We start from the raw sequence: 13,457 nt of genomic DNA on the forward strand, positions 1-13,457 counted from the left end.
TCTAAACCTCACAAAAAACTTTATGAATTTTTACATTAAAAAAACCAACATTGTTTAGTATGTTTTTAAGCATTTTGCCACATTTAGAGCATAATACCCTTGTAATTACCAGTTTGTAACCTAAAGAAATGTCCTTGTAAACCACCCAAACCTGTACACATGCACACACTAAACAAACACAAGGTCTGAAATTCATCTTTAAGGACACAAGGGTTACCAAAGTACAGTGCACTACAATAACTGATATGTCAGAATATGAGGAATGTTTGCTTTTACTAGCATTTACAAATTCTATCTAATTTACATCATCCAGATATACACCGATCAGCCACAACATTAAAATCACCTGCCAAATATTGTGTAGTTCCCCCTCCTGCCACCAAAACAGCACCAACCGGCATCTCAGAATAGCATTGAGATGATATTCTTCTCACCCCAATTGTACAGAGTGGTTATCTGAGTTACTATAGACTTTGTCAGTTCGAACCATTCTAGCCATTCTCTGTTGATTTTTCATCAACAAGGCATTTCCATCCACATAACTGTTTATTGATCTTGCTGGACATCCTCCAAGTAATGCATTACAATAATCTAGTCTTGAGGTCATGAACGCATTAATTCATTTTTCGGCATCAGCAACAGAGAGCATGTGCTGTAATTTAGCAATATTTCTTAGGTGGAAGAATGCTGTTCTACAAACAATGCAGTTTAAGTCTAGACTAAAGACTCATCTATTTAGCCAGGCATACACCTAATTTATCCTCAAACCCACAATTAGGTTGCTTTAGTTAAATCTGCCAGAACCAGAAACATTGATCATGATTTATAACTCTGCAATAAACTGAATGGCATCTATGCTTTTATTATTTTATTTGTCTCAACCTCGGGACTCCTATCCTGAGGTCACCAGAACCGGCTGGATCCAGCTCCATTCCTGCTTCGTGTTGGACTCCACTGCTACGTGTCGCTAAATGATGATTCAGCCAAACATTACTTCAGTCTATTATGATGGACTTCAGTGGATGCACTGATGCCAACTCCAACCATAAGACATGAGATACTTCATATGCCATTGTAAGAACCTTGGATTTATGATGGACCACACCGAACCTCACCGAAATTACCGGCTGATCTCTACCTGCATCACCTCGGTCTATTGATGGACTACACTCTTGAAATGGAATACATAGACTATCAATTTCCAACAAAAGCCTTCATCAGCCAACTAACAAGGACAATTGCATCTATGTGAAGTTCTGCAATTAATCCAGGATGGATAATCTTACAGTTCAAACAAAATCGATGTTTAAACACTGACCCTTAACACTTACTTAGTTTAATCATTTTAAACCATGACTTTAACTATACTTAAGTAATATTTACATTATATTCATGATGTTAGCCAGAGGGGAACTGGCCCTCACAGTGAGTCTGATTTCTCCCAAGGTTATTTTTCTCCATTAATCAACATCTTATGGAGTTTTTTGTTCCTTTCCAGAGTCGCTTTCAGCTTGCTCACTGGGGTTATTAATACAATTATTATGTAATTACTTACTTTTAAACATGATTAACAATCTTATTTTATCTAATTACACAATGATGATTCACATCATTCTTTTGGGTGATGCACAGGCTTTGTTAGGCAGGCGTTAAAACATACCTTGACATTTTTAAAGCATGTGATGTTAGTATAATAAAGACCAAATGTAGGACACCAAATGTCCCCATAAGGATAGTAAAATCCAAAATGTTTGACATTGTGGGGACAATTTGACCATCCCCATGAGGAAAACAGTTTATAAATCATACTAAATTGTGTTTTTTGACAATGTAAAAATGCAGATTTTTAGTTTTTTTGTGAGGGTTAGGTTAGGGGATATAATATAAAGTTTGTACAGTATAACGCGCGTGCACGCTTGTGTGTGTGTGTGTGTGTGATCTAATTAGCATTACAAGGCATAGTTATTATTATTATTTAGACCAGTGGTTTAGTGGTTTAAACTCACTTCAATCACTGAACCACTGTAATTTCACAATCAGGAAGTAGGCTAATAATATATTATATATATATTTTTTTTTTTTCATTAAGTAGCCTACCTGTATGTTAATAAATGTAGTCTGCAACCGATTTTGGCTTGAGGTCTAGATAGCTAATATTAGCTTTGTAGTTTGTACAAACTTTGTAGTTAGTCACACAACTAAATGTTTTATTGGTCGACGGGATGCCGTCAGGGTTTCATACGCAACACTGAAGGCGTCTTTCGTTTGAAGTGTACAAATGTCCATTCACACCGAATGCGTATTTCTAACCCCTTGCACTATTTCTTTCTTTTTTATGTAAATATGCGCTAGAAGGCAGTCTTTAACCATTGCGCCGTGTCCCGCTGTCATTTTCAACGTCACGTTCACGAGCGCCACTTTTTTCGAGAAACCTGCGTTCAGTTCTCTTCATGGTGGCCCTGCTTCTATCTTTTTCAGCGCAATAACACGTTCGGTCTGAACGGCCCCCAAGCTTGTAAAGGGTTAATTGTGATGTCAGCTGCAGAGGCAGGACTGCTGCTCTCTGCAAGCAGTTTCCACCCTGCTTTATATACAGTAGCAACACAGTCGCCTGAACTGACAGAGTAAACGGGAGATGCTAAATTACTAGAGACAAGACCAGCCAACATCAATTCAGCAGCACATATATGAGGATCGACAAATGCTCTTCAATGAGATGACACGCTAACGGGTCTGCCACATCCCATGTATGTATTACGTTAAATTCCATCGCTCTCTGGACTCACATTTGCATCCTGTTTATTTGCATGCATCAAAATGCATTAGTATGGGTTAGTAAATTTTACATGCACAGTGCCGGGCTCTTTTTTATCGTGCAGTGGAAGATTATTTACAACTTAATTCGCTGGGTCTCACTACCAAAATAACTGACAGAAATGATCTGTGATCTATGTTTTCAGTAGCAATCCTAGACATTGTAGCAGAACTGGATTTGATCTCACCCAGCGTCATTACCAAAACTGGAGAGACCGCTGTTTATCTATTCTGTTTGCATATTTATGTATTAAAAGCTGATGTGAAATCTATTTGAATTATTAAACAATTATATGTACAGTCATTTACATATTACAGTAATTACCTATTAATTATTACTGATTCAGTATAAAAATCTGTAAACTGCTTATTCACATCATTATGCATTATTAAGTGTAAAAATATATTTCCTTTATGATTGATTGTCACACTTTCACTGAAAACATTGTTTTCCATGACCCTATCTGTTTTAGCATTTGATGAATGGGCGAATTATGCATTAAATGTCCTTCTATTGATAAATGACTTGCCATGCTGTACTCTAGATGCTGCACCACTGTACATTTGGATGCTTGCACTATTATTGGCATCAGTATAACAGCAGAACCATCAGTCATCTAAGTTCCATGTGACTATGTATGACCATGTAAATTTAATACATAAGTTTATAATTAAGGCCCTTTTGTCATTAACTTTATATAAAACACAATAGGAAGTCATGTTTTTTTAAGATGCTGTTGATTTGAGTCCAGGTTACAACCCAGGCCACAGTGGTCACCTTAAAGGGCAACAATTATGCCCTTTAATACTACTATATTATCACAAGATGTAATTTAAACCTTTGGTATCCCCAGAATGTGTCTGTGAAGTTTCAACTCAAAATACCCTACAGGTAATTTATTACACCATGTAGAAAATGCCAATTTTTGGGTGGGAATAAAAACAGATTAAAAATCTGTTTTTGTGTCTTTAAACGCAAATGAGCTGGTGCTCCCCGCCCGGTATCCAGAATAGGGCGGAGTTTTGACATCTCTGCTTCAGATAACTAGACATCATAACAATATGACTGACAGCGAAAATAGTGGTGTTCAGCCCTACTGTATATGTTTGAGCTGGAGTCAGACACTGATGAGGGAGAGACTTCCGCCAGAAGTAACAACTTTGAGAATGATCCAGGAAGTTTACGAATGGTTATTTGGTGCATTAATTTATTTGTTGTAGAGTTTTTTCAGCAGTTTTGCAATGATAGATGAGCAACACACACACACACACACAAATAATGTTACAACGTTCGCTATGTGCTATAACGAAACAACACACACAAACAAACATGTTGAACATGTTGTGTAATGTTCACTTATTAATTGGTGTACAGGTGCGGCAGTGTCCGCCAACAGTCATGGGCAGGGCCTTTTGTACAGAATCTGCGAACGGCTTGTTCTGAGACAATTAATCTTGTGATTAATGGGGATTAAAAAAAAGGACTGGTGGATTTTTATCATTATAGGGTGGTTGTGCACACACACTACCAACACACATTTATGTTCAAACACCATGTAAAAGTGAATTTTGCAAAATAGGTCCCCTTTAAAACTGAAATAAAGCTGATATCTTTTTATTTCAGAGTCAGACCATGAACTATGTGGGTCAGCTGGCCGGTCAGGTGTTCGTGCAGGTGAAGGAGCTGTACAGAGGCCTGAACCCTGCTACCCTGTCTGGCTGTATTGATGTTATTGTGGTGCGTCAGCCCAATGGCACACTGCAGTGCTCACCTTTTCACGTCCGCTTTGGCAAGATGGGAGTGCTGCGCTCCCGGGAGAAAGTGGTAAGTGCTAGTGTAGGTATGTTTTTTGGGGGTGGCAAAGTATTGCATGCATTTTGCATAATTTTGCAGCTTACCAATTCACTGGACTTGTTGTAAGTGTTCTCCAATCCCAACTTAATGTGGATAGACAACTATAAAGTAAGCCATTCGTAGGTTGATACTGTGACTATGTGGAGCTATCAGAACATTGTGATGTTTGCTTGAGCATCCCAACCAGCCCGACACAGTAACACTGGCTCAACCAATGTCATGATTTTGGTGTGGGTTTATCTGTTTTTAAGACCAGTGGCAGTTGTTTGGGAAACCTATTTAAAGCCATTCATTATTTTTGCAATTATGTTTGGTGACACTTGTGGTGCAGAAATTACACACTTCACCTTTATGGAAATGGCAAATCATATTCAACACTGGAAACAAGTGATGAGAAAATTAAGCTTTCTGATGAATCAAGGCTTTCAATGCAAATGCATTGAAATTGGGTTCATTACTCAAGCTTCTGTACACGGTTCAATTTACTGCCAAAAAAGAGAAATGCACCTAGTAAGCCACTGTGGCTGACAACGTTTGAAGCAATAAAATGTGGTATCAATGCTATTATGTAGTTTTCGTGTTTTATTCACTAAAGGAAGTGTTTTTAAATGAATATGTAATAACCAAGTGAAGGCTCAAGCCCTGTTATTTTATGTTATGTAATGTGTTAAAAAATATAGAAGAAAATATGAGTAAATAATTAATTGATTATTAATGTGTAGATTGGAAAGGAGAAATGCTTGTAGACTGGGGAGTTACATTTTATTAAGAGGAGAGTGAAAAGTGCTAATATTTGCGTCAAACTTGAACTGGGATTTGAACTTTTTTTTTAACTAGATACCGAAGCAGTCATATGGTTTTCAGCCGATAACCATATGACAACAGACAACATTCCTTCTTCCCTCTCTCTTCAGGTTGACATTGAGATAAATGGGGAGCAGGTCAGTTTACACATGAAACTGGGTGAAAATGGAGAGGCGTTCTTTGTAAAAGAAACAGAAAATGATGAGGTGAGTAGTGGCATCCTGTAACAAACTATAAATAAATTAAATAAATTAAAATAAATTTAGCAACTGAAGTTAATTGTTCACTGAGGAACGTAAGACGAGGTATGGAAGTCTCCTTATAAGTACCATAGCTTGAAATATGAACTTGTTTACTGAAAACAATCACACTGTACACAATCTGTGACAGAAAAAAATAAAAATTTAAAGGGCAAAGTAAGGCCGGTTGAGGAGAAAGCCCTTAAATACAGCCCGGCTGCTGAGATAAGAAAAGCACTACCCTCATAATCCTGGCTAAGTTTACAAACCTTCCTCATTACGTTCAGACCGCAGACCGCATGCTTATCAGGGCCGTGAATGCCTGAGATTAGGATCTTCTGGGGTACATTGCATTTGGTAATTGCTAGAATCGTTGCCCTGGTTAGCACTCACGTGGAATGTTCTGGCACTTGAAGGATTGTGACAGTGGCTGACAAGTGTGTGACCCTTGCCCTGAACTCCCTCTCACAGAACAGAAAGTAACTGTCCTGCTATTGTCATAGATGCATTAGTGAAGTCCTCACAAAATTCAATTACATGTAACCCTTGAAATAATGTTGCATTCTTTAAAAAACCTTTTAAAAGGAAAACTCTGATAATTGTGCATTGTCAACTTAAGTACTTAAGATGTAAGACACAGCCTTATCATGAACCTTAAAGAATATTTTCATTGTGTTTAAAATGACATAAAACTACAGCAGAGGTGCAGCTACCCATTTAAGGGGGATGTATGCAATTGTTGATTTGGCACCCAGCATGTTATGTATGTTAAGTTGCATATGTTGCATTCCCTGTTTTTGCGCCACTGAACTATACTTTATAACAATATTATGAGCTTTCCTAATTATGTAATTCGCCATGCGTCAGTTCAGCGTCAGTTTGCGCAAACCTGCTTAGACGTTTTTGCCTCATTTGAATAAATAAAGCCAGTAGCAAGCAGAGACCTTTCACTACCTTACAAGAACAGGAAAATGTCATTGCTACACTCTAGCATAAAGTAATTTATATATAAGTTATTCGTTGATGAATGCAAGTCTTACAGTTCTGGAGAAAGACACTTAAGGGCTTAACATTTAGGTTGACCTGCTGGCCCATGGCAAGTGTGAGAGAGTTTTGGGCCAGTTGATGAAACTGTTACTTGCTCACTCTAGCCAGTGCTATGTTAAATTAGTTGTATATATGTTGTTATGTCTTGCAAATGTACACATTTGGTTTTCTGTTATGTATAGTTGTTGTTGAAATTCTTCTGAATTAAAATGGTTACCAAGATAGCGTTTTCTAGCTGGCAGATGAGGTTTTATCGAAATTGTGAGAATGACTTCGAAGTCTTTTGGAATTTCTATTGGAAATTATTTGGAAAATAAAACATTGAAATGGAAAATATAAATATTTCTGGCACATTTAATATATTCTTAAAAATAAACTGTATCGTGTTTTTGTGGTGGGCCAGTGAAATGTTGGCAAGACATCTCAAAATCTAAACTAAAATGGAAAAATCTTTACTGTTGAGCCCTGCATTAAAGGCATAAGATGTTTTAGGATATGTTGCTCCTGAGATGTAAGATCACTTGATTAATTTGTGACAGTTTTTGAATATTTCTTTTTAATATCCTAATTAATTGATTTGTTTCTAACCCTGTGTGTTTTTTATGTTTGGAGCTACCGGAATGTACTTACACATTTACTTACAAAACTAGTACTTTGTACAAATTTGTACTTTTTGAACAAATTTGATTTCCTTGTCATGTCACAGAGCACTAAAAAACCCATTTAATTATAGTGTATTTCTTATAGCATCTTTTTTTTTGTAAAATGCATTGATCTTGGAATTGCTTACTGCCAGTACAAGAAATTAAACCAATCATTTTAGCCACACATAAAATGTCTCTACTATCTGGCAGATACAGCTCTAAGCTCTGTAATCGTCAATCTAAACATGGCCCATGTTTGTAAGCCAATCTGAAAGCTGTGTGTGTTGTGGAGAGTGAGCTTTCTGTTACCCTCAACCAATTGTGTTAGTTTAGGGGGATTCTACCTGTTGGAATGGCAATGGAAGACAGGGAGTTTTTCGGAAACCTGTTTGAAAACATTCATTATTTTTGCAATTCCATTTGGTACTGCTAGTGGCGCAAAAATATGTTTAAATGGCCGTTGACAGCAAATGCATTTCTGCCTCTGTCTTTGCTGTTTTTTTTTGTAATAGTTTTTCTATGTAAACAAGTGCCAGATCGACATCTTTAACCTTGCTGTTATTTCAGCGTGAGTGAGCAGCATAAGTGCTGTGTTTGACGGCATGTAAATTTAAAGAAACTTCACCTTTTAAAAATGCGTCTCGACGGCATTGTTCTATTCGTTGCAAGGTGTTTTTTTTACCAAAAAATGTGCTTGGCCATCAATTTTGTAGAACATCTGGATTTAAATGCATTCTGTAGAATTCTGGAGATTTTCCAAAAAGTGCAGAAAATGTCAGAAATGTCGGCAGATTCTGTTTGGCCTGGTCTAAACTTAAACATCATCTTTTTGTCTTTTCTTTTTTTTTTTAGATGAATTTAATCCTGACATAACTTTTGCTCTATTACCTCTAATAAGAAGTTACAGTGTGTTCATGTAAAAGGGCTGTAGTTCCTGTATTAATTTTTGTTATTATCTTTTTACTGTAGTCATGTGTTGTGATTGTTTCTGCTGTGAACATTTATTTTTGTTTTGGTGATGATGCTTAGCAGAGTTTGTGTTGATAATTGTCTGTCTGCTGGCATGGGAGAGATAAATGTCTCATGTGCTGGCAGTCTGGTTCTCAAAGGCACAGTGGTGATGTGGCCGAGCAACATCTGTGGAGAGCAAGGCCGAGAGAGGAAGAATGGTAAGGATTGACACCTGTGGTAAATTATCTCTAACAGCTGTTTGTGTTTGCAGTGAGAGCTGGGAGGGATGAAAGGGCAGTCCGAACCACCAGAGGAGAGAAAGACGCACGCAGCAGCCCAGTGTCTGTGTGTGTGTTTATTAGTGTGCTGAAAAGCAATTAATTGTGCGTTACAAAAAGTGTGTAAAATAAAGATTTACATGGAGTTTTTATCTGGCCCCCACTTCCTCCTTCAAGACTAAGCAAGAAACCTCGTCACAGTGGAATTTGGAGGTAGAACCGCCGTCGTGGAGTCCTCGTTGCTGGCTGAAGTAATCAAGACCTACGCCGGCATCCAGCAAGCCCAACATCAGGCTCTGCTTGAGCTATGTGTGGAACAGTAGCAACGGTTACAGGCACTGTTCCAGGCTCAAGCAGAGGACCGGCAGGTGCTACGGAGCTTGGTACACCAGGAGGGGTCTTCAGCGTGACCCCCCCCCCCCCATGTTCGTGCCCGTCACGCTGACCAAGATGGGACCACAGGACAACCTTGATATTTTTATCGAGCTTTTAACGGCCGAAGTTTGGAAGTGGCCGAGCACCCAGTGGGCAGTCTGCCTACTGCCGCTGTTGTCCGTGGCTCAACAACTTCCTGCGGTCAACCTCCTGGTGTACGAGGACTTGAGGATGGCCATGCTGCAACGGGTCGGCTGCAGCCCAGAACAACATCGGCAACACTACCGCTCAAGGACTCTTGGCAAGCATGGCCGCCCATTTGCATTCGCCCAACAGTTCTGTGACATCTGCCGAATGTGGTTGCAGGCTGAAGAATGCAGCGCTGAGGAAGTGTTCAATCTGGTGGTACTGGAACAGTTCATCGCCCAGCTACCGAAAGGAATGGCAGAGTGGGTCCAGTGCCACAGCCCGGCGTCGCTGGATGAGGCAGTCTAGCTGGCTGAGGACCATATGTCGACATATTTGGGGGCCAGTGAGCCCTCTTCCTCACTCTCTCTCTATCTCTCTCTCCTCCCTCCCTCTCTCCTTCCCCTCATCCTGTTTCCTGGAAACTGGGAATTCCTACACCAAAACTGGTTCACTGGTCCCGTAGGCCATCTCGCTCTGCCCCACAGGCTGGTGAATCCACTGCCGTGGGTGTGGGTGTGACACTTGGGCCAGTCTGCTGGAGCTGCGTGGAGCCTGGGCATTTCCAGGACTGATGGCCCATGATAGAGATGGAGACATTTGTCCAGGTCCCCAATGCGCCACAGGCCACCCCTGATCAAGTAGGAGCCTTAGTGGATTCAGGTTGTAATTAAACTGAAAGCTTGGTTCAATCCGAGGCTTTGGATAGAAGCCAGTGGGTGAAGGTAAGGTGTGTGCATGGGGATATCCAAAATTACCCTTTAGTGACAGTCTCCATTCAATTTCTGGAAAAAAAATATATTATTTCGAGGCTGCCCACCTCACCCATCCACCAATCTTGGGAAAAATTGGCCGGCATTTACTACCTTATAAAGGGGAATGTGTGTGGATGGGTTCTGCAACAAAGCATACTGGTGTATGCTGTATGACTCGCTGGCTGGGGAGGTGGAGCCAGAGCTGTCTACACCAGCTCCACGTCAGGAGGACATAAGTGAGGGGGAAGTCTCAGCTTCCCCAACCCTTAGAGGATTCCCTGCTGGGGATTTCCCTTTGGAGCAGATGCGAGACCAAGTGAAAGTGATTGATGGTCAACACTTCCAGCCAGATATTGCACTCGCATATCCGTACTTTTAAATTATTAAGGATCTGTTGTATCGAGTGAAGCAGGATGCTCAGACAACTGAGGATACAACCAATTGTTAGTACCAAAAAGCCGTCAGGAAATGTTATTCCAGATGTCTCATTATAATCTGATAGCAGGCCACTTAGGGCAGGAAAAAAAAGTAAACCGTCTGATAGTCCATTTCTATTGGCCGGGCATTCACTGGGATGTTCGCAGGTGTTGTGTGGCATGCCATGATTGTCAGTTGGTGAATCCCATGGCCACCCAAAAGTGTCATTGCTCCCCCTTCCATTGATCGAGGTCCACTTCGAAAGAATTGGCATGGACCTTGTTGGGCCATTAGAGCGTACGGCACACAGGCATCACTTTGTGTTGGTTCTGGTGGACTACACAATGCGATATCTGGAAGCAGTACCTCTGCACAACATCTCAGCACGTAGTGTTAGGGAGGCACTCTTCAGAATAATCTCCTGAGTGGGGATTCCGAAAGAAATCCTCAATGATAAGGGCACGATGTTTATGTCACGTAGACTACGTGAACTGTACGAATGATTGGGGATTAAATGAATTCTGACCAGCGTTTAACACCCCCAAATGGACAGCTTGGTCAAACAACTTATTCAGACACTTAATCAAAGAATATGATTAGCAAATTTGGGCACAAAGACGCTTGAAATTGGGAGAAGTGGCTTGAGCCCCTATTATTTGCAGTACGTGAGGTCCCTCAAGACTCCACAGGGTTTTCCCCATTTGAATTGTTGCATGGGCGTTGATCTTGCAGCGTGCTTGACATCCTATGGGAAAATTGGGAGGATGGACCATCAAACAGCAAAAAAGAAATTCAAACTTTCTTGACCTGAGCGCAAAACTCCACACATTGGGGCAATTAACACAGTAGAATTTGCTCCAGGCACAAGAACATCAAAGCCGGCTGTATAATAGGGGTACTCAGATATGGGAATACACCGGGAGATAAAGTCCTTGTATTACGCACCACATTGAGCTCTAAATTACTCACCAAGTGGCAAGGGCCATTTGAGGTCACACGTCGAGTCAGGGAAATCGATTATGAGGTTAAACAAACAGCTAGAGGTGGAGCACATCAGATTTACTAACTCAATCTCCTAAAACCGTGGAGAGAGGCAACCCTGAGACTTTGGCGATGGTGGTTCTGGAGAGGGAGGATCTCGGACCGGAGGTGAATTAAAAGCCACCGATCAAGTCACCCCGGTCACTTGTTGAGACCACCTCTCACCGCCACAAGTTACAGAGGTTACCAGGTTGCAAAGAGAATTCTCTGACGTGCACTCACCTCTTCCTGATCGTACAAATCTCATAGAGCACTGTGTCGAAACGACTCTAGGGGTAGTGGTACGCAGTCGTCCTTACCGATTACCCAAACACAAAAAAAAGTGGTTCGGGAACAATTAAAGGCCATACTAGATATAGGGGTAATAGAAGAATCACACAGTGTCTGGGCCAGCGCGGTGGTGTTGGTTCTGAAGAGTGACGGCTCGGTACAGTTCATTATGTTTATTATAGGAAAATCAATACGGTTTCTAAATTTTATGCATACCCAATGGATTTATTAACTGTTTTATCGGTTAGGCACGGCTCACTTTTATTCAACACTGGATTTAATGAAAAGATGGCATTTTCCAAGCTGTTCCTTTACACCAATTCGAGACTTGCTTAACGAGTAGTTACCGAAAAATATGTTACATTTTTTTTTAAATATTTAAAAATACAATCACGTGTAATTAACAGTAAACATTTATATTATGTTTAACAAGGGAGTACATGTACTTTTTATGGTAAATTATTGTTAAAATTACAGTAAAAAAACTGGGTTTTCCCAGTTGGGTGTTCCCAGGATCCCCTTCGTGACCCATTACATTTTAATATCAGTTATGCACTTTGGGGTGTTATATTTGATATAGTTTAGTTTATGTTTATTGCATAATTTTAATTTCATGTGTTATCCTGATGGTGTAAAGTGTTTGTGTGCGTGACACTGAGCACTGTCTCTACATGTTTATTGGTAAATTTCTCCTGGAAGTGCCACTATTGATGAACTTCATGTCATCATGTGCCCTTCTGTAATTACTTCGGCGATTAACAATAAAGTGAAAAGCAGATTTTTACAGTTTCAGAAGGTTAATATATTAAGTTTATCATTTAATAATATAAAAGATGGTACTGCACCATAAAATATACTGTAAAAACAACAGTTTTAAACTAACATTTTCAGGTTGTTTACATTTTTACTGTATTTTTTACATAATTATTCTGGCAAAAACAACAGGATTTTTTTTACAGTGCAACAGACGAGTGATGTAAACAACTGAACATTCTGTGTCATTTGATATATATTTGCTTCTCTGTCTTTTGCCAACAGCCATGCACTCTTATTAAGCCATGGATCGAGGACAATTGAGTGCTGTTGTGCACGTGCATGTGTTTAGTTGTAATGCAGAGATCTGTCACATGGCATCAAGGTCACAGTGTTGTGCAGCCAAGCAGACACAGTGAAAACAAATCTATGGCTACAGTCTGCAGCTGTGTTTTTATGAATTTGTTTTGCATTGTTTGCTTACTACACACGCTATTATTATGAGATCTAGAAATATTGAGGATCTGATATAAGATCAAGAACTCAATTAGAGAATTTAATGGAATTGTTCACCCAAAAATAAAAAATCTGTCATCATTGTCATCAAAGGGCTGAATTATCCCTTTAATATTTTTGCATGTTTTTTTCTTCAAAGTCACATTCATTCTCCAAAAACTCTCTAAAGCATATATAATTATTACTGCTCTCTCTACAGGAGATGGTGCCATCCCACCTGGCTACATCGCCCATCATTTCAGAAGGTTCAGCTCTAATGGAGGCCCTGATGGGAAAAGGCATGTCCCATCTGTCTGAGTCTGGAACCGGAACCGCCATTCAAACCCTGGGCCCCACACAGGTCTCTGGAGACAGTTCAATAATGAAGAAGAGGAGAAAGAGGAGGAGAAAATCTAAAGTGGACAGCATGAAACAAGAGGATATTGGAGACTTCTCTGAAGATGAGGACATGTTTCCCATCGATATGAGTTCTGATGAAGAAACACAGGCTACAAGCATTAGGTCAGAAACAA

At 39.9% G+C, this 13,457-nt stretch overlaps 1 protein-coding gene across 1 annotated transcript in view; it reads left to right on the forward strand.

Annotated features, from left to right (window-relative positions):
• Window positions 1-2,613: 2,613 nt before the first annotated feature.
• Window positions 2,614-13,457, forward strand: part of LOC127662136 (phosphatidate phosphatase LPIN1-like) — a 31,952-nt gene continuing 21,108 nt past the window's right edge. Inside the window, exons 1-4 of the mRNA XM_052153173.1 lie at window positions 2,614-2,747; window positions 4,439-4,639; window positions 5,584-5,679; window positions 13,145-13,446. Coding sequence (XP_052009133.1) covers window positions 4,448-4,639; window positions 5,584-5,679; window positions 13,145-13,446 — 590 coding nt within the window. The 5' untranslated portion in view covers window positions 2,614-2,747; window positions 4,439-4,447. The remainder of the gene's footprint in view (window positions 2,748-4,438; window positions 4,640-5,583; window positions 5,680-13,144; window positions 13,447-13,457) is intronic.

This window comes from Xyrauchen texanus, chromosome 22, assembly GCF_025860055.1.
Source record: "Xyrauchen texanus isolate HMW12.3.18 chromosome 22, RBS_HiC_50CHRs, whole genome shotgun sequence".
Taxonomy (NCBI): domain Eukaryota; kingdom Metazoa; phylum Chordata; class Actinopteri; order Cypriniformes; family Catostomidae; genus Xyrauchen; species Xyrauchen texanus.